Source organism: Podarcis raffonei, chromosome 6 (genome assembly GCF_027172205.1).
Source record: "Podarcis raffonei isolate rPodRaf1 chromosome 6, rPodRaf1.pri, whole genome shotgun sequence".
NCBI classification, from domain to species: Eukaryota; Metazoa; Chordata; class Lepidosauria; order Squamata; family Lacertidae; genus Podarcis; species Podarcis raffonei.
Genome location: NC_070607.1, coordinates 5,543,110 through 5,567,806, shown reverse-complemented (window position 1 = coordinate 5,567,806; position 24,697 = coordinate 5,543,110). Strand labels below are relative to the sequence as shown.

At 44.6% G+C, this 24,697-nt stretch overlaps 1 protein-coding gene across 10 annotated transcripts in view; it reads right to left on the bottom strand.

Annotated features, from left to right (window-relative positions):
• The window catches only part of RASAL2 (RAS protein activator like 2), a 228,769-nt gene that overhangs the window by 5,133 nt on the left and 198,939 nt on the right, over positions 1-24,697 (bottom strand). For 7 of the 10 annotated variants that reach the window (XM_053391256.1, XM_053391250.1, XM_053391251.1 and 4 more), the window contains 8 exons: positions 19,478-19,622; positions 16,176-16,412; positions 13,809-14,010; positions 10,971-11,164; positions 8,427-9,264; positions 3,513-3,647; positions 2,130-2,332; positions 1,490-1,577 (listed from right to left, as the gene is read on the bottom strand). In XM_053391256.1, coding sequence (XP_053247231.1) covers positions 1,490-1,577; positions 2,130-2,332; positions 3,513-3,647; positions 8,427-9,264; positions 10,971-11,164; positions 13,809-14,010; positions 16,176-16,412; positions 19,478-19,622 — 2,042 coding nt within the window. Of the gene's footprint in view, positions 1-794; positions 853-1,489; positions 1,578-2,129; positions 2,333-3,512; positions 3,648-8,426; positions 9,265-10,970; positions 11,165-13,808; positions 14,011-16,175; positions 16,413-19,477; positions 19,623-24,697 lie in introns of those variants that run through there. The other 3 variants (XM_053391252.1, XM_053391254.1, XM_053391255.1) reach the window with 2 other exon arrangements.

The window sequence follows — 24,697 nt, the reverse complement described above, 5'->3', positions numbered from 1 at the left end:
AGTTGTGCTCCTCGGCAACCCGGAAGTAACGGAGCGCGTTACTTCCGGGTTTCGCTGCTTGCGTATGCGCAGACGCTCAAAATGACGTCACGCGCATGTGCAGAAGCGGCGAAAAGCGACGCACGCGTGCACAGATGTGCCGTCGCTACTTACGTTTACTTCTAGATGTGAACGGGGCTCCGGAACAGATCCCATTCGTATCTAGAGTTACCACTGTAACTTGTTCAAAAGCATAAGTTATAGCAAGGCATTTCTGCTTAGATCTGAACTGAGAAATCATCATGGAACAGCTGGGAAAAGTAGCCAATAGGCAAGCTGCATACTCGAGGGCAGGTGCAAAGGGGGTTGGTTAGCCCTTCGCAATAAATCCCTCTTGAGCGGAGTTGTATTAATAGTCTTTCATTTGTAAACTATTTACAAAGTACAGAGCATCTCTTCAAGCATCCGAATGGTCTGTAACGGAGCCCAGGAGTGGGGGCTTCCTGCTCCACCTCCAGCAAAGCAGCCTGGGCAATCCCAGACGTTGGCGTTGTTCTCTACGCTTTAACCCTCTCCTGTCCTGGGTGGATAGAACTGGTGCCCCTCTCCCTCTGATGGAGTGGTGCTGGTGCTCTCTAACATCAGGAAGCTGTGCCTCCGCCTCCCCTCGCTCTCCACCTCCTTCCAAGGCTGCCTCTTCTACTGCCCCCCCCTCCAAACAGAAGGGGTGGAGAACCTTAGGCCTGGGGGACCAAATGTGGCCTTTGGACTCTAAGCCACACCCTTCTCCAGGCCACACATGTCACCAACATCTACCTTGAATGCTTCTGCGCACTACGGTCTTTTCATGCTGGGTAAAGCAGATGTCTATGGCTGATGATGAAAGACACAAAGACAAAGATTATCCAGCAATGATAAATACTATATGGGGAAATAACTTTGTGCTCCGAGGGCAAGGGGGATTCCACACAAGCACAGCACACAAGAAGAGATCAAAGTGATTTCTCTTCCTGTGTGGCTTAATCCTCTTTTCTCTTTGCTGAGCAGAGAGCCAATGGAAGCCCAGGAAAAACTCCCAAACTCACTCCAGGAAAAGCAAGACAGGCGAAAATACGTGCGCCCACATGCAGGTCCATTTCTCCCAATGCCAACCAAGGCAGGTGCCAAAGGAGGACATTTCACAATAGGTACCATTGCAAGCTGCAGTCACCCAAGGTCACAAGCCAAAGCTTTGTCTGCGTCTCCAAGAGCACTCAAGAGCAGTCGCTTGGCCCTCGGCTGTGACCTAATGATGCTTTGAGTGTCAGGAGGGTACATGCTTTGACCCTACATCATCCAGGGAGCCTAAAGCAACAGCAAGCCTGTTCTGTACAAGGGAATAGTCCTTGCCTGCCCCACTGAGATGCTGCCATGGGCATTTTCCAGAAGTTGCTTCAGTGCATCAGTGACTGGTCACAGGAAGTGGAATAGTGGGAGCAATGTCTGTAAGCAAGGACACTTCAAGACTTACCTGTGCGTCAATTATTTTCTGCTTAGTGTCAATAACCGCCTGCATCTCGGCATGGTCCTTCTTCAATTCCTCCTCAACAGCCATCAACCTACGGTAGAGGCAAATGATATAAGAAGGGGATCTGGCTGTGCCTTTGGGGCATCACAGAAAAACAACTCTCAAGCCAGCAACTGACTTAAAAGACAAAAAACCCAACACATTGTGTTCCTCAGCCAACAAGCTTCAAGTCTTTTGAGGAGCTATTTGAAGGAAAGAGGAAGGTCTGAACTTAAAGGCAACACCTTCACACACAGACATGTGAGAAGATGAGCTGGCATTTCAACTCGGGTCCCCCTGTCTGCTTTATGCAGTGGGCTCTAGCTAAAGAACACAGTAGATGATGGAGAACTGACTTCCTGGCTCACCCCCCCCCCCAATCTGCTGCACGATCCTTAGCTGAGTGATTCATCTCCCTTATGTCTCTGGTTCCTATGTGCTAAATAAAGGTAATTTCCTCTTCTGCAAGCCACTGTTACATTTCACAAGGGAGCTGCCCACATGTGAAGATGGAAAGCTCAGATTGCAATTCAGAGCAGTCTTTTTGCTCCTTCCTTCAAACTTTCCAGCCTCTCCCACCTATGACAAGACCCTTTCACCTTACCTGCTAATGATGCTCTTCATCTGACTATCCTTCTCCTCCTGCTGCCTTCGCAACCTCTCCTCGCTGTCTTCCAACCTGGCCTTATATTCCATCAGCAACTTCTGCATTTGCTGCTCCTGCACCAGGAGCCGCTGCTCGTACTCCTCCAGCCGCTGGCTCGACACCTTCAGGCGATCTTTGAGTTTGGTTATCTCCTGTTCATACTGCAGGTTGGAGGCAAGGATGGACATTGTTTAGTTAAAGCATTTATTAGCTCCCTTTCCAGTATTCAAGGTGGTGTTCAATTAAAGTAAAGTAAAAACAGCAAGAAATCTGCAAAAAAGACCAAAAACAAAACCCACAGCAACCCTCAAATAAACGTCAGAAGAGACCAGCTATAGAGCTGAGTCAAATGCCAAATGGAAGAGATGTATTTTGCACGGCTGATAGAGGGCAAATGGTGGACACCAGGGGGAATTTCTTCCCAGAGCTCCTGTGACATTTCTCACTCTGCATGGGTGTTGGTACTTGAAGCAGGGCCTGAGAAGATGATGCGGGAGATGACATAAGGAGATGCTCTTTGAGATAAAATAGGACCCAGGCTGTTTGCATACAGGCAAACCACAGTGCCTTGAACTGGACTGCACTGGAAACATCTTGACAGCCAGTGCAGGTGCAACAAAACCAGCTGGATGCGTTTGCAATGCCTCATATCATAAGGAGAAGTATAGCAATATACTGCACTAGCTGAAACTTCCAAGTTGACTTCAAGGGCAGCCCTATGCAGAGCATGATATAGTAGTCAAGCCCGGAGGTTCCAAAAGCATGGATTTGCATTGCCAGGTTCTCTGTGCCAAAGAAGGGATGAGCCTGAAAAGCATGTGAAACCAATAACCAAAAAAGCAGGGCTGGATCAAAAACAACTGCCAGATTCTGAAGCTGTCCAGCTGAGGGAAATTTTGTTCTGTAAATCACAGAAAAACCTACTCTGTGCTAGTGGCATTGCTAGGTATTTGAAGTTCTGAGAGAACATGTTCATGTTCAATTTGCATATGTATAGATGGGAAATTAAGATGATGGTTTTAGTGCACACTGTAAAAAAACACACCAGTAACTGAAAAACAGGAAGGAGCCCTTAAGCCCCATGGGCAATTCCTCCAATAATGCCCTTGCTCTGCCCAAGACTTGAAGAGATCCTGTTCACCTGTCTGGATTCAGCCTCTATTGGCTACCCCACATCTGCCTAAATTCAGTTTCCAGACACTGATATTATATAACAACAACAGCATCCAGTTGTTTAATAACTGAAATACAGAGCTGGGTGTCGTCAGCACTTGGAAACTTCAGGTGTTTCCCTCTTCTTGCAGACCCGTTTGGGACCCAGAGCTGGCATGCAGCCACTACCTTTTCTGCGTGCTTGGCTTCATCTTGGTTTTGATCGGCATCTTCCTCCTCTTCTTCATACTGCCCATTGTTGAGGACCCAAGCAGCTGTCCTTTCCACAGGCGACATTGTGGCAGAGTCTACAGGTGAATGAATCTGCAAGTAGAGCATGGGAGTGTGAGAGGCTCCCTATCTCACTGTTTGCCAGAAGGAGAGCTATCCTAGCCACAGGTTACACTCAACGACACTGGGAGCCAAGACACACACTTGGGCAGCGGCACGAGACAGCCTGTTCTCCAGAGTGTGCTTGTGCCCCAATCCACTAATGTGCATGAAGGAATCACATTAACAGAGCCCATTCTGTTTCTCCTCCCATGTGAAGGGAGTAAAGGAAAGTATTTTTATTAATTCCATCGACAGATGCATGCAACATTATCAGTTAATAATGTTTTTGCTATAATCTGAAATGCAACACTGTGGGGTGGGTTTTGTAGTGCTGCTTCCATTTTAATATATCACAATGTGGAGGAGTTCAACCCTACGTTTCAACATCTGTTCAGGCTGGACCTGGCCAGGCTTGGGGCATCTTGCTCAAGGTCTCTAGTTTTCATTGGACTTTACTTCACTTAAACCTGGTTTGCAGTGACAGTCTCCCGGCCTCTCCTTCAATCCAGACAAATCACAATTTATAGCAATTCTAGCTTATCAGAAGAGAAGAGTTTTGGACGGCCTGATTGCTGGAAGACAGACTGTGGTATAAATAGGATCCACATATTCAATCACAGTGAAGCACCCTGCTCAAAGGATGCTCTGGGGTCTGTCAGCTGCTGACAAGACATATCACACTCTGCTTCAGGAAAGTATGGAACAGGAGCACAATACAAAGCAATCAAGAAAAGATGGTCATTTTTCTGTGAAAGACAAGATGCAGATGGCAAAAAACTCTTTCTTAACACCACAGCTGACTGCTTTAACTGCAACCCTATACACCAAGCAGGCGCTACCGTTTGAGACTGTGCTCCGCTGTCCTGCAGGGAGCATTGTACAAGGAAGAGAGACTGTGCAACATGAGCCCCCTTGCTGTCCAGGAAAAAGAATGACTGCTGCAGTTAATATGCCTTGCTTAGAAAAGCCGCCAGGAATTTTTTTATCATGGAAGATCATTGGCCATTCTTCCAAGGAAGATGAGAGTGCAGAAGGGAACAGATTAGACTGCATTAGTTAGGCTTATGCAACCGCAGCCATCCCATTTATGATTAAGACAACAGCTGTGACGTTTTTAGAATAGCTGGCACTCTTCCCACCTTTGGTATGAATCTACTTTCCCCCTTTCTTAGATGAGCTCTGGAAAACCAGTTCAGAATTTCCCCCCAATGTGGCTGTTTGCAGAAAGGAAAAGCTGGCGCTAGAGGATGTCAGTTGGCTAGCGCGTGTGACGCCAACCTCCCTCCATGCATTCTGCAATCTCTGAAGCAGTCAGTATTGCATGGTTTTGAAAATTGTTTACACCTTTCAAAAAATAATCTGAAATCTGAACGTTTAAAATAAATGTACATGTGCTGATTTAACATGGCCGGGTAATCTACTTTAAGACACTTTTATGAAGGCAGAGGGAGGAGCTACACTACAATGAAGGGCTGATCAAGTATTAAATACTATTTGATTTTCTGATATTGTTTCATTTGTAATAAAAACAGTTATGTGAAAGAAACCGCTGAGATTATTCTTAAAATAGCATGCCCGTTAACGTTTCAAGTTTCAGAATACAACATTGCAAAGGGACAAAGAAGCAGCAGCAAAAAGATGAAACAGGTTCACTCCATCAGCAGAAACCTAATTACATGAAGTTGCCCAATTCACTTACTTCATCATGAGAACCCATCCTAATAAGAGTAACTATAGCATTATAAAACATCTATTTTTCATATGTATGTTTTATATAAACTCATTTAAAGTGCATAGGCTGCATGCAAGCCAGTCCTCATGTTAAATGATGAAACGGGGTGGGGGGTGGGGGAGAAAGATTACTGAAAATCCCATTCCTCACATGAAATTTATCACTTTCTTTGCTACTATAGGGGTTATAATGCTTCTCTCTTCTTCTGCTCTCTGCCTTTCAAGGGACATATGAGTTCCAATTAGTGCTAGAGGTAGATTTGAATAATTGCTGGCTTTTGTATTTTAAAAGAAACAGCAGCCATTGCGTCTGTGTTCTAGTATGCTTTCATGATTCAGTGCTGACCTGTGATCTACTTGCATTGGTTACATCAAAACAATTAAGTTAATCTGCAAAGAGCTTCCTGAACCTCATCTCCAGGCTTTCACATACTGCAGACAGGGCTTCCACCCTTGCCAGCAACGCTATTTCCTCCCTGCCCTCCTTCTTTTGCTTAACGTCCAGCCCGAAAGCGTTTTGTGAAACTCAAAGGCTCACTACTCTGCTACGACTCTTGCTTGGTTCTAATGAAGGCATTTTGCTGCTGCTGCTTGTTTGCATTTGTTCCCCACCTACTCACTCAAGAGGAATACAGAACACACAGGGGACTCTTCAAGTCCAACAAAGGGCTCCCCTCTCTCGCTGGGAACAAACAACCATTAATAAGGAAAGGGGAATCGGACAATCAAACTTGCCCACAAAAGACTGGCCACATTTGGGGGGAGAATTCCATGGCATAAACTACCAGTATCTGCTGGCATTAAACGATCTCCCCTTCTGCAGGCACTGAACAAACTACAAATGGATTAAAATCTACAAGACTTGAAGGGGAAAAGGGAGAAACAAGAAGTGGAAATCTGAGCAGGCATTTGCAAGGTCAGGCTAATGCTACTGGCTGTAGTGAAAGTGATGTCAGCACCATTTTCTAAGCAAGCATCACTCACTTAGGCTGTGTACACACCATACATTTAAAGCACATGGCTCTCCCCACAAGAATCCTGGGAACTGTAGTTTACCCCTCACAGAGCTACAATTCCCAGCACCCTTCACAAACTACAGTTTTCAGGATTTCTTTTGCTGGGGGTCATGTACTCAAAACACATGGTGTCTACAGAGCCCAGGAAGTCAAAAGCAAATCCTGAAACATACCGTATTTTTTGCTCTATAAGACTCACTTTTCCCCTCCTAAAAAGTAAGGGGAAATGTGTGTGCGTCTTATGGAGCGAATGCAGGCTGCGCAGCTATCACAGAAGCCAGAACAGGAAGAGGGATCGCTGCTTTCACTGCGCAGCAATCCCTCTTGCTGTTCTGGCTTCTGAGATTCAGAATATTTTTTTTCTTGTTTTCCTCCTCCAAAAACTAGGTGCGTCTTATGGTCTGGTGCATCTTATAGAGCGAAAAATACGGTACATGCGCCTGGGGAGCAGTAGAAGGAGTAAGACTAGGAAAAGTTTGTTTTAAATGCTCTGGGCTTATGTGCTTTCCATATGTAAGCCATCCTATGACAGCATGACATCATATGCACGATAGAAGCATCACTGACAGTAAGACATTGCTCCTGAAAAACCCAACAACAAGCATATTTTCCTCCTCCTTCTTCTGTCTTCAAGTAAGTGCTTGTTTATTTTCCAGCTATTTCCAGTAACTTACCCCCAAGGAGACAAACGCACCTCTGGAGGGTGTTATGGCAAGGCAGGGCTTTTCCCAGCAAGAACTGCATTGGTGTGTGAACAAAAACACACATTCACGACGATCCCTCTAAGATCCATAAATTGGGCAAGCAATTGCTGGATTTTCAAATGGGAAATTCTTATTTTGTGGCTCTACACACCACTCACCTGCACTTTCTTGGCCAAAATCAACCAACTGTATCCTAATGACTAACTAAGAGTCAGACGTAAGTCAAAACGGCTGCACAAGCAATGCTTGGATTTTTTTAATTGCATAAACAAGAATGCCTAGAAAATCTGACCTTGACAAAAGATATCAGTCAGTACTTTACATTTATATATTGCACTGGAACATTCAAAATATATTTTCATCAGTAATCCTTACAACAACCTTGTATCATAGTAATTATCACGCCCCACAAACCCAATTTCTGAGGGGTTTGTTTAGGAAAAGAAGATTTTCTCTCAGTGGCTTGCATTTCCTTCTCTGTATAGATAGGACGCAGGTGGCGCTGTGGGTAAAACCTCAGTGCCTAGGACTTGCCGATCGTATGGTCGGCGGTTCGAATCCCTGCGGCGGGGTGAGCTCCCGTCGTTCGGTCCCAGCTCCTGCCCACCTAGCAGTTCGAAAGCACCCCTAAGTGCAAGTAGATAAATAGGTACCGCTTTATAGCGGGAAGGTAAACGGCGTTTCCGTGTGCTGCGCTGGTGCTGGCTCGCCAGAGCAGCTTTGTCATGCTGGCCACGTGACCCGGAAGTGTCTCCGGACAGCGCTGGCCCCCGGCCTCTTAAGTGAGATGGGCGCACAACCCTAGAGTCAGACACGACTGGCCCGTACGGGTAGGGGTACCTTTATAGATATTTCACACATGCACTTTAAATGATTGTGTGCCCATTTTTATTTAGAGTGTTAGTAGTGTTTTAAGTTGTTCACTGCTATGCACTGCAAATTGCATCCCCTGCTCTCTGTCACTGGGAGCCGACTTTTCGTTAATCATTCCACAAGCCGGGACCACAAATGTGGCAGTGCCCATCTTATGAGGACCACGGCGCAGAGGCGCCCCCCACCCATGTACCTTGGAGCCACTTTCTTGCAGTCTAGCAGCTTGGCACTGAAGAAGCAGGCCAGCCTGGGTCCGCCCTAGGACTGCAGGTCATCCTGTTCCTGTCCAGATGTGCCACAAACTACTGCTCCTAAGCCTTTCATGGTCCCCGAGTTGTAAGCTCGCCACTTATGCAAACTGATCCCTGTTCCTTCTATCATGCACAACATACACACACATAAACTAGCCTCAAATTCAGAGGTACCAGCACAGATTATGGTCCTACCTGCTGCGTTTGCTGCCTCTGGATGGCACGCACTTTGGGAACTGGGCTCTCCCGGGACGATGAGGATTGTTGCCGGGACCGGTTGCCGTTCTGAAGAGGCTCCGCTGCCATTGTGGCAGATGCTACAGACACGCTCCCTGTGCTTCGCAGAGAAGCGCTGTGCGGAAGGGACTGGGGCGCCTTGGCTCTGGCACCCAGTCCCGCTTGGTCCACTTTGCGGATCTGGGCCTGCCCAGTGCTGTTCTGGCGAGGTAACACCATGGGCACGTGCTTGTCCAGTGCTGTGCCCCGCCGGGGAAAGTCCTCGCTTTGTGTGCTGCGTTTGGTGAAGTCCTCCATGCTGCTGTTGCTCGGCCCGCTGAGTTTAAGGTCTTCGCTATTCTGGCTCCGGGAACTGGTGACACTCAGATTCTCCAAGCTGGAGTCCATGGACACCTTTGGCATGGCCTGGGCGGGGTTGTTCATATGGTAAACAGGGTTCTGGAAGGAAAGGGCCTGCAGAGGGCCCGGCTGGCTGAGTGGGGTGTGCAGAGGCCTCCTGACCTGAGGGGTGCTCTGCGGTGTGCTGTGGAGCTGCTTGATGTTCGCCACCTGGATGACAGAAAGCTGGCTGCCGGATAAACGTACAGGAGCATCGTGCATCACAGACCCAGAATCACACTGCACAACATTGGGATCTTGGAGATCCATCAGCGATATGCTTCGGACATTGGGCATGTTAGTCTCGTCACTCTTGTCGGAGTAAGTCACACTTCGTGACGATGACTGTTGGATCAGCAACAACTTGCTTTTGAAGTACCCTTCATTTTCCTGGGGTGGCGACTTCAATTTGACCTCACTGTGAAGTTGAACAGAAACAGTACCAATGTCTAATAGGTGAGAACAGAAGCTGTGCCCCACAAAAATGCAGCTCTTTTCTTAAAAACAACAACAAACAAAACAAAACCCACGCATTCACTGGAACAGTATCGCCTAGGCCAGGCTCAGAAAACCACCTAAGCCATTGTTTAGGTTATCATAAATGAGTTGCTGCAAGCCTCTGGGCTCATCTGCTCCCCAGTCTCCCGCTCCTTTGTACATGGGAAGAGAACACGGAAAGCCCTCGATTTCAGTTTTGAATAAAGAACAGTTTTGCATTACTTGTGGCTTGTTCTAACTAAAGTTAGCTTATACAAATCAGGCTCAAACTGTGGAACTGGAAGCCTCCACTGCCCTCCTTTCCTGTATAGTAGGCAGGGAGGGAAAGGGAGTTCACAAGCTGAGACTTGTTTTGATCCCCTAAATCCAAAGACCTGAGCTGGCCCTATAACACACTGAGCATGGCGATTCCTTTTAAGTTTTAAGTGAAACTGACAGAACGTTTACATGAGGTTTCACTTTCCCAAATACCCTCTCCTTTCAGCTACAAAGAGATTGTTTTGACTGTATTTATCTCATAACTTGATAATGAATCCAATTTCGGATTCCAAAGCTAAAGCTCTACCCTCATACTGCGAGCTAAGCCCAGGAAATATCCTTGACATTCCTAGGGTGACTTGCCACCAGAATGGAAACCTTGGGCACCCACATTGTTAGACTCCACTCTTTTTGCCTTCATTCCTGCCTACTCAGAATACCATCGCCCACAATCATGTATTAAACAGTGATGGTGGGAGAAAAGCTTTCTAACCTTACTGGTGACATAGAGAAAAGGGTAAAGTTTGTTAAGGAATAATAAACAAACCCTTGCAAATAAATCATGCCTACCCATACATAGCTGACTCATTTGAGGCCTAAAAAGCATGATAAACAGAACTCTCCGGCACAACTTGCCTGCTTGGAAGACAGGTCTTATCTGCCACAGGCAATTGGCTATTTACAACTATGCATTAAAACGAGTTTGAGAAAATGTGGAAACGCACCGTTTACTCATTGCTATGGCACAGGACTATTACAGAATGAGAGCTAGTGTAGCATGGTGACTTTCACATCTGGTTGGGGATGATCAGACTGGCTTACCTTACAGGGCTGCAGTCAGCACTGCTGAGATAATAACAGTGAGCACTGTTCAGCAGTATATGCATGCTAAGTGTTAATATAATATGGGAAACCCAGTCCTTGAGATACCAGCTTGACCAAGGTCTACTCTGGGTCAAACACTTTGGTCACAAGCTGCAGCTCACTGCTGCCACCTTCACTTAGAAAGGATATCAGACAGCAGGGCTGGGAATGTTTGACTTGGAGATGTGCTGCTGGTCACAGTAGAACACAACAGGCTGCATGGACCAGGGGTTTAGTATAAGGCTTCTCAGTCTATAAAATGATCACTTTAAGCCAGGGACGGGAAAACCTACGGCTTTCCAGATGTTTTTGCGTTACGGCTTCCATCATCCCTACTTGTGAGCCATGCTGGCTAGGGAAAATGGGAACTGGAGTTCAACAACTGGAGGTGTACAGGCTCCCTCATCCCAGGTATAAGCACAGCCAAGACCTCCCCCCTATTTCCCTGGGCAATGCGTCTTCCTGACAGCCATATAACCCCAGGGATAGCTGGGTGCTGCGTACCTGTCAATAGGGTCCTCAAAGATTTTTTGCAGCCCTGAGGAGAGGCTGACGTTGGGGCTTGAGTTGTGATCTGCCAGGCGTCTCAATTGTTGCTGGATCGGCGTGGGGTTTGTTGTGGCCTTCGCAATATCTGCGAGGATGCGTGGCAAAGGTCCCAATTTTTCTACCGTTGCCTGTAGGAAGGAATTTTCACCCTGATTCGACAATAAGCACCGTGGCACCCGCCATTTGAGTATTTGTTTTGTTTTGAATGTGGTTTTTTTTTTAATAAAAAAAATAAAACAATGATGAACATGGGTGGAAGAGTGGAAGTTGGAGGGAAAGAAGGTGGCATTTGTGTGTGGGTGTGGGCAGGACCACAATGCATTGTTATGGAGCAGCGGAACCACGGCGACCAGACGGATGGAGGAGACGAAACAGGGTGCGGCAGACATTGAGGAAAGAAAAGGAAATAGAAATTAAAAACTGACCCCCCAAAATAAAAAGGTCATGCTCAACAGAACAAGACTAATTGCCATTCCAACACAAAACTGTCATGCAAAGCAAACTGCATTCAAAGGGAAGGGTAGTAGAAACGGGACTGGGGGGGGGGCAACTGTAATTGCTACCAACTGAAATGGGATTTAGAAAACTAGAGAATAATTCAACTGCAAAGAAGTTTCCAGCCCCCCACCCCAAAAAGTGTCCTGTGGTCAGGGAAATGCATGCTGACATACAGGGAGATTTGCATTCAGGAGGTTTGCAAGAGCACTAAAAGAATATGTGCAGAAGTGCAGTGTTTGTGTTTAAAGATATCCATTTAATTAGTCTTTGCCTTTAACCTCTTTATGAATTTGCTGTTTGTAATCATTAATAGGTAGAATTCACCTGTTCTGATGTTTAGCTTAACTGGAATAGACCAGGTTAATTTTATGCACGTTCCCTGAGCTCTATATCATTTATTGTTAAAAAAAATGGGATGTTGTGTACAAGCGTGAGTGTGAAGTGGGTTCTGTTCTGTCTATAACAGGTAGGGCATTTTTGCTACCTGGCTATCATGCTGGAGGCAACTGGAAGGTGTGGATGGCCTGATCCTGGGCAAGGTAAAACCTGCTTGGAAGCTGCTGTGTTGTGCGATGGATTCAGAACCTCTCTGCACACAGGAACTATACTTCCAATGTTGACAAATAACTCATCAGTGTGCAATAATATCTATAGCCTAAGAGCAAGATGCATCTTTGTGCCAGACCTTAGAGGCCTCTGAGTGGACTCTGGTTTGGATATAAATTCATTTCTGTCCACAGCAGAGTCCAGGAAGTCCCATCTGAAATCCATATAGAACAGTAATTCCCAAACTGCAATCCAGGGCACACCACTGTGCCAGGAGACAACTGTCAGTGTGTCATGAGAAGCCAGTTAAGGTTCTGATGAATCTCAAGCGCCAACTCACAGAGGAGGTTGCTGCTGTGCCTCTGTGTGAGTTCCTGCTCTGAGCATGCTTCTTTCCAATTAACTGGCCCTGGGAGCATGCAAGTCTACTGTAGTTACCTCTTCTACTTCAGCAGTTAATTAACATAAGATAATTGCACTATTGCAAATGGCAGCTGTTGTGAACGGCCATTGTGCTTATCTTTAAATTTAAAAACTAACAACTAGACTGATAGAGATATAATTAAACACTTCCTTTTTTGAATCCCAAGTGGTCCCCAACTTTATGGCTTTATCCTCTTGCCTGATCATCGCTACTTATTGCGAAGAAATAAAGCAAAAAGCCATTTAAGCTGGAATACCATCAATCACATTAGTCCATAGTATCACTGTACTGGAAAGGAAGAGCACACCTGTCTCTAATGTTAGGTTTTGGCTAATTTGTATTTGCCTACTTTTTCATTAACAACTGAGACAAATGCTTTGCTTTTAAGTGGCCTCATGCACAGGGGAAATAATATTATGTTAAGACATAAAGTCATTCCAGCGGCCTGGGAGGAATAACCTACCTAAGGAAAATTTGTCCAGAAATATGTGGGTTTCATGAATGCAAAATATGGATGTGTGGAGGAATGGAGAAAGGAAAAGAGGCAGGGAACTCCACATTTTGACAAAAACACAAGATGCAAACGTAATGTTCCTGTACAAAATACTTGTGTGCAGTGCCAACAGCAAATTCAATTAACAGTAATTTTTCAGTTCTTCAAAGAGTAATAACCCACCATCACCACCAAAACAATTCCCTGACAATCTGTTCCTTCAGAGGAAAAGTCTAGCTGGAGTAGTTTAATTATAGAGAATTATGGACAGCAAAAACTTGCAAGAGTGATGGGCAGTAGCTACTGAACACAGCTAAACCATCTACCAATGTGAACAGCATCTCTTTGCTGTGTTTTTGGTCCAGGGCAATCATGACTGGTGCACTCCCCCGCCTGCCACCCTCTTTATGTTCTCCCCACCCCACCCTGGCTTCCCCTTTTCAACATTATGCATGGCGCGTTGCATCATCTAAGGTGAAACCCCATGATTATGTTTGTGAGAGGCCAAATTTGTTTTAAAATGTAAAGGCCAAACAAAGAATAGCTTAAGCTGTTCAATTGGAATTAGTGGAGGATTTTAAAAAAACATAAACAGCTTAATAAAACTACACTTGAGGCTCTACAAAATTCATGCAGTTGGCTCAAGCTCCTTATTGACTCTTCTCACCATCTCAAACCTTTAGTCGTGTGTGGAATAAAGGCTGGTCAATTACTTTTCTTTATTTTAAAGTTAACTTCTCATGAAGTATTGACTCCTACAGAGTAAGAATTATTGTAACCAGGAGACTATCACGGATCCGGCCAGCCCTCCCCAACCTCCAGCCTAGATTACCTTGTCCAGCTGACATACAACTTCCCACAGCAAGGAATGCAAGACAGCGATCTCCCGTCCCAAATCTATGAAGCCTTCAAATCCTGGAGTGCCGGAGATGGTGTCCGCATTAGAAATTTCTATCAGGAAGCGTTTCATGCCGCCCCACTCATGCTCGAGAAAGTCATTCATAAATGTAATATATTCTTCTTTGTTCCCAAATCTTGATTTTCATAAGGAGGAAAGAGAGAAAGAGATAGAGAGAGAATTAACTTCTTTTTCTGGGGATGGATGGAACAGTTTCAAGGGAATCTGTGATTTCCTTAACTTATTAAAGGACTGTAATTACTACTTTTTCTCTGACTAAACCACAGGTTCCATATCAATACTCCTTTTAGTTATGGCTGCTGACAATAATTCATTTTAGAAATAATTGAAGATAGAATGAGAAAGTCAGTGTTACCTGTGGTAACTCTGGCTTCTTTTCAGATTGTCCCTGTGGTATGTATGCTTCTTTTTTGAGTTCTGCTATTATCTCTGGCCAAGCAGGCTTTATAGGCTTCAAAAAATGATCAGAGATTATATTTGGAGAAACTACATAATGAACAGGCAAGCAACCTTCAGAGTGGCTGCGGAAACCCAGCCAGATGGGCAGGGTATGTGTGTATGTATAAATCATCATCATCATCATCATCAAACTCTCTACGAGTTACTGCATCTGAGTACTTTTGCTCCATTTCAATCTGTATGCATGGAAATTCAGAGCCAAAGCTTTGACATTAACTTGAAGAGTTGTTTGTTTGTTTAATGCAGATGGCATCAGCTGATGGGAGGCTGAAAATTAATGGGATCAAAGCAAGCAAGGAAAGTCCTCTTTGGAGTTAATGGGAGATTCCCCCACAATGCAAATACATTTATTTATTTAATAAAATTTATATACTGCTTGACTGTGAAAAAAACCTCAAAGAGGTTTGCAAAATATCATCTTCAGAAGTGGCCCTTTCCACCTGGCCTAGGGGGCGAGGCCTACACTCACCAGCCTACTGAAGAGGCTCCTCATGAGGCCGGAGGAACATCGCCTGGCTATTGTTTTATTGTTTTAATATGCTGTAAACCGCTTTGAGATTTTTTTATTAAAAATATAAAGTGGTATAGAATTATTATTTTTTTTTAAAAAAGTGGGATAGTCCTTAGGACCATAGTAAGGAAAGATAAGGTTAGATCTCCATTGCTGCTCTGAACGTATTAATAATCAGACAGCTCCAGGGAATGCAATTTGCATTTAAAACAAAAACAAAAGGGGAAAAACACCTGAGATGCAGAGACGCATTTAACATCAGATGTAGCTGTGGGCCTTCAGAAAGAAGGATCTGTATGTTCAAAATCCACCTCTGAACTCAATGAAGCTGAAATACGTGGATTTTAAGTTAATTATATTCTCATTGATTTCAGAGAAACCAAAGTAGTATCTTGTTTATCTGTTAATTGATACAAAATGTGGTAGTTTGATACTCCTGAAAAACTTCATAGAAGCGGGTTAAGGTGTAGATTCTCACGTCCATTTTTGCTACATAAGGAAGTTGCTTCCTAGAAAACTACTACTTATATGTCCTGTGTGGGACTCTGACTCTTCCTTGCCCAGCCCCATAGGGCTACTAGCACCAGTGCGTGGGACCATCAAACCATACTGGAAAAAAGGAAACTCCAATGCCATTTGAGGCAGTTCAGTGTGCTTTCCCCTTTGCAAAATTTATGTCTGCTGAGTTGTGTTAAGATTGCCCTTTTAAAACAAGCTAAATATCAGTTATAACAATGTGTGGGGTGCATGCAGCAAGGGCGGCATTGAAGTTAGCCCTACGGTGATGTTTTGGGTACTACAATGGGACGCACTGCACATCTCTGCAGGGACCTGTCAGTGGTGCCAGACGAATCAATGTGCGTCTTGCCCTTAGGGGAGCGCCATCTCCAATTACTGGGGGGGGGGGGGAGTAAAGCAGTCAAGGGCACATTGGGGTAGGAGCTGAATTACTTTTGTGACACCAACATCTAGGGCAAGACTGGGGATGAGTCATCTGTAAACCGTAACCCAGAATGCAACCAAACTATTTTGCCATCGCAAAAGTAACAGGGCTAGTGCGATTCTTCTATCTGTAGAGCCGAATCCTAAGTCCCAATGACCACTTTTTTGTAGCACAGTGAGCTGAAATTGGTGTGTCCTTCAAGCCAGTACAATTTCAAGCATGTTATTTCGATATGAAAAAGATTCCCATATACTTTTGACAGAGCCAAGGCAAGTCAGCAGCTGTCGCCATCGGAGCATTCATAAGTAATGACACAACCCACAATGATGTGCCCTAGTTGCTCTTTTTTTGCTCTAATATCACTTACCTTGTGAAATTTGCCAGATTTTGGATAACCTTTGCAATTAGCGTGAGCGTCCGAGAGGTGCGGTCATCAGGGTACTCTTGCATGAGGTTGAAGAGACTTGGAGACATGATGGCTGGGCAGAGGAAACGGAGGAAAAGCGAGGCACTGATCAAGCGTTCACTGATATCTTGCTTCCCCCTGTTGAGGCACTGCTGCTTCCATGATGCAAACACCCCCTTCAGCTCCCGGGGAAAGACACTGGAAATGAATGAAACCGCACAAGGACATTAAGTATGCAAGTTGAACCAGCAAAGCCCTAGGTGCCACTGGGCTTGGTACAGGGTCATTCAGTGAGAGGAAGGAGAGGGGCGCTGGCAGAAATGCAGGGTCAGATGAAGACATTTGCCTATCTAGTTTCATCATTCAGTGCTCTCCCCTCATTTAGTGAGGAGGGCGACGCAAACCAGCCAACTCCCACCTTGTGAGCGATGTGTGTATGACATGCTAATTTGCATGATCTACAAACATACTTACGGTATGACATACCTATTGGGAGAGATCCTGTCCTAGAGTGTACAATTCTGACAAATTAAGCACCTTCCCTTCTGATTGCACCACCAGCCCTTGTGACATTATGGGCTGGTATTCCACATGCAGGAAATGCCGCTAAGTTTTTAAGCTATAGCTTTCACATTGTTATGCCGTTCAGTGTAATTAAAGCACAAATTTAGGCTGGATCTCTTCTTAGGAGGTTCTTCCCAGCTTACAGCCCATTTCTGAGCATGATTTGATTCCACAAATAGGAAGCTGTCTTATATCTGTGCATGGCACAGACAGGCAAGTTATGGAGCATGTGGGCTCCCAGAGGTGGACATGTAGTCACTTTGCTCTTCCCTGTACTTGTCCATCACTTTCAATGGGTCTACTCTAACTAGTGCTGGCTATTTCCTCAAATCTCAGATCCACAAAGCTTCTTCTCTTCCACAACGTTTCTAGGAGATTCAGAATTTCATTCAATATTAGCCTGAATGTCTAGGGCTAAAAGTGAGTCTCTTCTACCTCCACTTATCCTTGTTCCAGCAGGGAACAGTGTTTTAGAAGAATCATGTGGATAATTTCCTTGGTGAATTCAGCTTGGCTATCTGTTTCTGTTTGACCAAACTGCGGGAGGTAGTGGAGGACAGAGGTGCCTGGCGTGCTCTGGTCCATGGGGTCACAAAGAGTCGGACACGACTAAACGACTAAACAACAAAAATCTGTTTCTGACTTGTCCAGTGATGAAACCAGGACATTTAAAATTTTAAAACTTATTAAACATTATTTTTTTGGTAATACCCTTAAGTAGCATCTATAAATATACAAAGACAATGAAGGAAAAACAAAACTAAATAACAGAAAACAGATGCTTTATGTTCTAAATAGAGGAACAAAGAGAAACTAAAGATACAGTTTATCTATCAAGAAGAAATATTTCCCCTTCTAACTTGCATAAGTGCAGGACACTGATTTTCTGTTATCCAGAGCAAAAAAAAAACCCCAATTACAACAAAGATTGTTTTTTCTGGTTAGGAATGGTTTGGTTTTGTATTTGGGGAGATTCAGATACCATTTTCCTTGTATTAGGGAGGCTTAAAAGATATTTGACTGAAGCTGACCTCAACTATGTCCCCCGCAGTGCTTTATTTTATCTTTTAGAAACTGCCATTCACTCTAAGAGAAGGTAAAGATGTCTCCTTGGGAAAACTGTTGGGGTGGGGGGTAAATGCACCCCATGACCTTAGGCCTGTTTCTTGCAGCGGGGAGGCTCCCCAACCCTGACAGTATTCTTGCCAGTTCAAGTCTATTTAGCCTCTGATTAAGTCCTGTGAAACAAAGACTGCCTAGAACTATGGGCAGTGCTGGGGGGGCGGCGGGGGGGGGGGACACACAACCCCCCTCCCAATAGGGAGCTCACTCCTCACTTGCCCCCTCACATTGCTGGACTCCTGTCCTTAACATATACTGCTATTTTTCTTTCAGATATCTTAACATGTGGGGCACAGGTTGCTCACCTAGAAATATACTTTGCCCCTTTTGCGCCCCCCCCCCTGATTTTTTTTTTGTCTGGTGTTGCAACAGGCTAAAACCATATTTTGATCTGCATAGCTCTGCCGTAGTTTTTGTTTGTTTGATTTTTGTTGTTACAGAGTGTGACAAAGATAAGGTTACCAGATTTTTTTCAATGAATCCAGGGACACTTCTCAACTTCAATGGATTTTGTATGGGGACTGATATGTAAATCTGGGGACTGTCTCCAGGAAACGGGGACGTCTGGTAACCTTAGACAAAGACAGGTATGGCCTCTGTATGTATTTGATTGGCTAGCCTTATTAGAACCTTAATGGAACAGTAGCTGCTGAGTTATCCTTTTCAGTGTATTAGTGCATTTGTATTCGCATCTTAAAAAGTAGAGACATCGCCTTGCCAACAAAGGTCTGTATAGTTAAAGCTATGGTTTTCCCAGTAGTGATGTATGGAAGTGAGAGCTGGACCATAAAGAAGGCAGATCGCTGAAGAATTGATGCTTTTGAACTGTGGTGCTGGAGGAGACTCTTGAGAGTCCCATGGACTGCAAGAAGATCAAACCTCTCCATTCTGAAGGAAATCAGCCCTGAGTGCTCACTGGAAGGACAGATCCTGAAGCTGAGGCTCCAAGACTTTGGCCACCTCATGAGAGAGGAGACTCCCTGGAAAAGACCCTGATGTTGGGAAAGATTGAGGGCACAAGGAGAAGGGGACGGCAGAGGATGAGATGGTTGGACAGTGTTCTCAAAGCTACCAACATGAGTCTGACCAAACTGTGGGAGGCAGTGGAAGATAGGAGTGCCTGGCGTGCTCTGGTCCAGGGGGTCACGAAGAGTCGGACACGACTAAACAACAACATTCTTCCTTTGAACTGCCAAAGACCCCTAGAAGTCAGCTCAGCTTTGAGGAAGCTCACTTTACCCATCACAAACCTATCAAAAATCCAGTTGCATAGTCACAGTTCCACTTGACCTCTAAAGCTAATTCATCTCAATTAAGCTGCCTTGTGCTGATAAATGGGACCAGGAAGAACCCACTGAAGCCCACTCCTGGTAAGCTCAATTCGCTTCAATGGGACATGCAGTTCTTGGTTGACCGTGTCTGCGGAGTCCTTTCTGCATACTCCGCTCACAGCATGCAATCCCTGGTGAAATCATTCTTGCCGATCTTTAAAGGAGGAGGCAGGCTGTGTTTACTTTCCTTAAGGTGAACCACCCCAATCAGCAAATCCCCATCGCAGAAGCGCTCCCTGAACTCACCAGTAGGAGTTGATGATCTTGCAGAAGGCTAGCTCGCAACACATTTTAAGATTGGCCTGGTGATCGGCTAGCTCGCTGGGTGAACTTTTGCTGGGATCCACTTCACAGTTCTCGTCCGACTCATACAATGCCTTGATAAATTCACCTAGTAGTTGGGTGGCAAGACACACCAAATCAGGAAACAGTCTTATTGAAATGTTACCTACAAAATTTCTGCTGATAGTTCCACAGATGATGACACCACACATTCCCCCACCCTGATTTGAAGCGTAAGGTTGACCAAAGTGTGTCAAATCACTGATGTTTGGCCAAATTCCGCAAAGGATGCAGAAACTTCATTCCTCTTCCCTGATTTATAATGAAGCCAACATTCTCCCTGAAGGTGGGGTACAGAGACCTCTTTGTCCCCTCCAGCAATCAGCTTATCTTCTAAAGAATGATATTAAACTAACCTTATGTCATATGACCTAGATACAGATTAGTAGTGACCGGAAGATTATTTATCCCCTTTGGAATTAAAACCATGCCACTTATGTCTGTCAACTGCTTTGGCTTATGGCCAAAAAACCTAAACATTCCTTTGCTGCCCTTTAATTTCAGTGGCACATAATTTGATTCTCTCCTTACAGAAAAGGATAAACAATGATTACAGTAAGTCAGCGTTCACCTTGCCCTTCATGAATAATAACTTCACTTATTTAAACTAGGTCAAACAGCTTAAGCCACTCTGCCCTCACTATATCTGTGTCTGTGATTTCTGTAACTAGCCCATTAATTTTAAGGATGAATAGTGAAAATGGACATTGACTTTCAGGAATGAGGTTAGCAGAAGCAAGAGGGCAAGGCCAGTACAGTGGTGCCCCGCAAGACGAATGCCTCGCAAAACGAAAAACGCGCAAGACGAAAGGGTTTTTCCGTTTTTGCGTCGCTTCGCAAGACGATTTTCCCTATGGGCTTGCTTTGCAAGATGAAAATGTCTTGCGAGTTTGTTCGCTTTTTTCCTAAAGCCGCTTGAAGAGGCACAGTTGCGACGGACCGTGCTTCGCAAGACGAAAAACATCGCAAGACGAAGAGACTCGTGGAACGAATTAATTTCGTCTTGCGAGGCACCACTGTAGATTCTTGTTATGACTGTAATGTTGTAGGACTTTGTTGGTGCGCAAGGTTAGCTCTGGGCACTGATTATCCTACCAAAATTGGGAATCACTCTCTTTATCGGATTCTGTTCTCTGCTTCTCATTGGAGCATGGCAGTAACTGTGGAGATCTAATGGGACTTGTGGTAGCACAGCCTCTCTGCTCTGTCAGTAAGTGGTAGTACAAAAATCTTCTGGGAGTCCCAAAAACTCAAGCAAGTTTGTGGACCACACTGTTGCGCAGAAAATAGGAGTAAGTCTTGCAGTTTCTACTGAACAGAAGGGCATACATGGAGATTTTGGTAAGAAGAAAATGGCTTCTTCTCTCCTTACAGGTTATCTCAACTCCCTTTAATCACACGCTGATTCTCTATTTTATTTAAAATCCAAGGCTACTGCGAACTGAAAACTGCATATTCTGCAGAACACACAAATTACGGTTTGAGCGAAGTAACCATTTGAATATTTAATCTGAAGGATGCGTATTTCAGATTTTTAGTGAATTCTAAATTTTTTGCTTTGAGAGTTCAAGAGAAAAGGGAGGCTACTGCTACACCAGACGCATCTGAGCCCCAGGCAGTAATCCCTAATTCCTTAAAGGTAAAGGTAAAGGGACCCCTGACCATTAGGTCCAGTCGTGACCGACTCTGGGGTTGCAGCGCTCATCTCACTTTATTGGCCGAGGGAGCCGGCGTACAGCTTCCGGGTCATGTGGCCAGCATGACTAAGCTGCTTCTGGTGAACCAGAGCAGTGCATGGAAACACCGTTTACCTTTCCGCCGGAGTGGTACCTATTTATCTACTTGCACTTTGACGTGCTTTCGAACTGCTAGGTTGGCAGGAGCTGGGACCAAGCAATGGGAGCTCACCACGTCATGGGGATTAGAACCGCCGACCTTCTGATTGGCAAGTCCTAGGCTCTGTGGTTTAGACCACAGCGCCACCTGCGTCCCTAATTCCTTACTGGATCCCTTTTATTTTTACCTTTCCCAGCTTTCTTTCTGGACCCAGTCCCATCTCTGTAAACTGAACCCACCCATTACGTTATTTTAGAGAGGCTAAGACTTCAAGGTGATTTTCCTGAGAGGTGAAAGCAGCATTGGAAACCAGAAACATTGCAGCAGCTACTGAAAACACCCCCCATGGGCCCAATGTTGTTTTCAAATGCAATTCTCTACACAGGTATCTTTGAACTGGGTAAAAACAACCCTGAACTATTTTTTGAAACGCAAGCAAGCACATTTTGAGCAGCTAAGAGAAATGAACGTTTACGTGCTCAACAGAGCACATTGCCACCAGCAGCTGAAATTGGGTAACTAAAGAAACAGGGGGACATTCTGAGAGCATGAAATAAAGCAATTGGGAGCATTGCTGGAATAACTACTAACAGAAAGATCCAGTTAACGTTCAAAAGAAGCATTCAAGGAAAACACAGGTGATTCAACACAGCAGATAATGAACTATGGCATAGGAGGAATGGAAAAAAGAAACATGGCACAATAGGTTTCCCCCGTCTCTCCCAGCCTCAATATGCTGCAGTACTTATTCAATTTCTTAACAGGCTGACGGACCCTGTATGCGAGGTCTCAGCTTGGAAGTGCCATTTGGAAAGCTTCAGGGTAGCGGGTATGTTTGCATCCCATAGCATCTATGGAGTGCACATTTTGGGATTAAATAGAGAATGTTATAGTCAGGTGTTTTGTGAGGGTACTGGAATATTTTGTCAGGTGTTTTGTGAGAGAAATTGGAGACCAGACAAGGAAACAGGCCTGTTTGCAGAGGAAGAGGAAAATGGGGAACGTGGCCTGGGAAGCGCCTGACAGTGGCACGATTTAACACCAGTCAATTCTCTGAAGCAAGGGTGCCAACTTTAATAAAATATTGGGGGGGCAGGTAGGCCCCACCCCACATAACTGATCACATGATGTGGCACACGAACACCATTTGAATGGCAATGTCTATAAACTTTGGGGGGCCTTGCTCTCTCAAATATTTTATTGGGGGGCAAAGGGACCTTGGCCCCTAAGAGTTGACTCCTAAGCTCTGAAGATTCAGCTCTACACCAGCCTGCGCTCTGTGTGTTTGGCCAATCTTACCAATACATTTCTCTGTGACAATGAGGGATGTAAACTGGGGATGTGTGTGTTTATGGAGGAAACAAAATATTCTCAGGACTTGAGAGTCCGCATTAGATAAGCCTATCTTCCATAGAAAGATTACTGTCTATCTGTTTCCAAGAGCTCCTTTCAGACTGAACTAACCTCAAGGAACCTGTCAGCCTGACTCAGGATATCATTGATACTATTATGCCACCAGGAATGTGACTTTAATACTCTGACTTTAATACCTCACTTTCTTTAATGGCCTTATAATAGGCTTGTTAAAAAAGGCCATGAATGCAAACATGGTTTCCCCCCTGTGAAAATATAGTGAACCACATAACAGTTTATAGTGTAAAAACGCCTAAAACTAACATAGTGCTATCCTATATATGTTTATTCAAAAATAACTCCCATCACATGTCAGTGGAAACAGGATGGCAGCCTTAAAGATTTATTTTAAATAGTCAAGATAAATTAGGTGCTCTTAAAACACACTTTAATCAAACTGTTATTATACTGTGAGATCTAAGTGAAAAGGACTCTAGAAAGAATTACAATGGAAGCAGTCTTGGCTTTTGGAAAAGAAAAGCTGCAGAATCCTAATTAGCATTTTTGATGCTGATGTCTATGATTTAAAATCTTATCTCTCCCAGTGGTATCTTGAATCGCATATTAAAAACTTCTAATTTTAAAATAACTTCATATAATTACTAGACATTAAAGACTTATAGCCAAAGGATGCAATCCAGCAGGATTCTATTTTACGCAATCTCCATTTGAATGAATGGGAGCTGGATGAGAGCACTATTTGCTCTTCCACAGTTGCCAATCCCGCCCTACCAAGCTGTTGTGCAAATCCCATTTATTTCAATGGGTTTGGTGCAAGAGAGATTCCCATCAGATTGTGCCTCTAAAACCTGGATTGAAACGAATTACAGATTTTTAATTTGCTTGGAAATTCATTATTACCACAATGAGAAACATACACAGTAAGTACAGTTGGTAACTGGAAAATGAGGAAAAGACTTAAAAATGTGTACGTAGGAGAAAAAAGGGATGCACTTACTTGAAATTTTGTTAATGAATAGTTTTCTGTGCAGTTTCATACTGGGGAACTTTACATACGTAGATGCCCAGTGTGGAACTGCACAGGGACAATGAAGTATAATTGTCTGCCTAATTTAAGCAAATGTCCCATTTGTCTGGATCCTTAAAAGTTTGATTTTAAGGAGAGTTGTAATTCCCTCCTACCCCAGATTCACTCTGAAGAGTACGAAATATTCCCCAGGTCAGGCCTTCTGGATTGCTTCTAAGGTGTGGTTTTAACAACTTGGGAGTTATTTCATTGCATGTCTTCCCACGCTGTTTTGGTAGAATCAGATACCTCGTGCCACATGGGTAGAGCTGTTGTCCTGGTTTTGTAAGAAGGCAACTGTGGGAAGGGAACCACACTGTGGGTGGGCTCCATTCACTAGAGGAGTCTGATGTTACTGAAGCAGTACTGTGAGAATATTGGCATCCCCATGCCACTTAATCAACATCAGAAAGTTTCCTAATATAGGTACACCAAAGGAGATGATAACCAGATGAATGTATGCGCGTGCACACACACACACAGTCAACACCGACAACCAAATTTGAATCAAATACAGTGGTACCTCTGGTTACGAACTTAATTCGTTCCGGAGGTCCGTTCTTAACCTGAAACCGTTCTTAACCTGAGGTAAAGGTAAAGGAACCCCTGACCATTAGGTCCAGTCACGGACGACTCTGGGGTTGCGGCGCTCATCTCGCTTTATTGGCTGAGGGAGCTGGCGTACAGCTTCTGGGTCATGTGGCCAGCATGACTAAGTGGTTTCTGGCTAACCAGAGCAGCGCACGGAAGCGACGTTTACCTTCCCGCCGGAGCAGTACCTATTTATCTACTTGCACTTTGACGTGCTTTCAAACTGCTAGGTTGGCAGGAGCTGGGACCAAGCAATG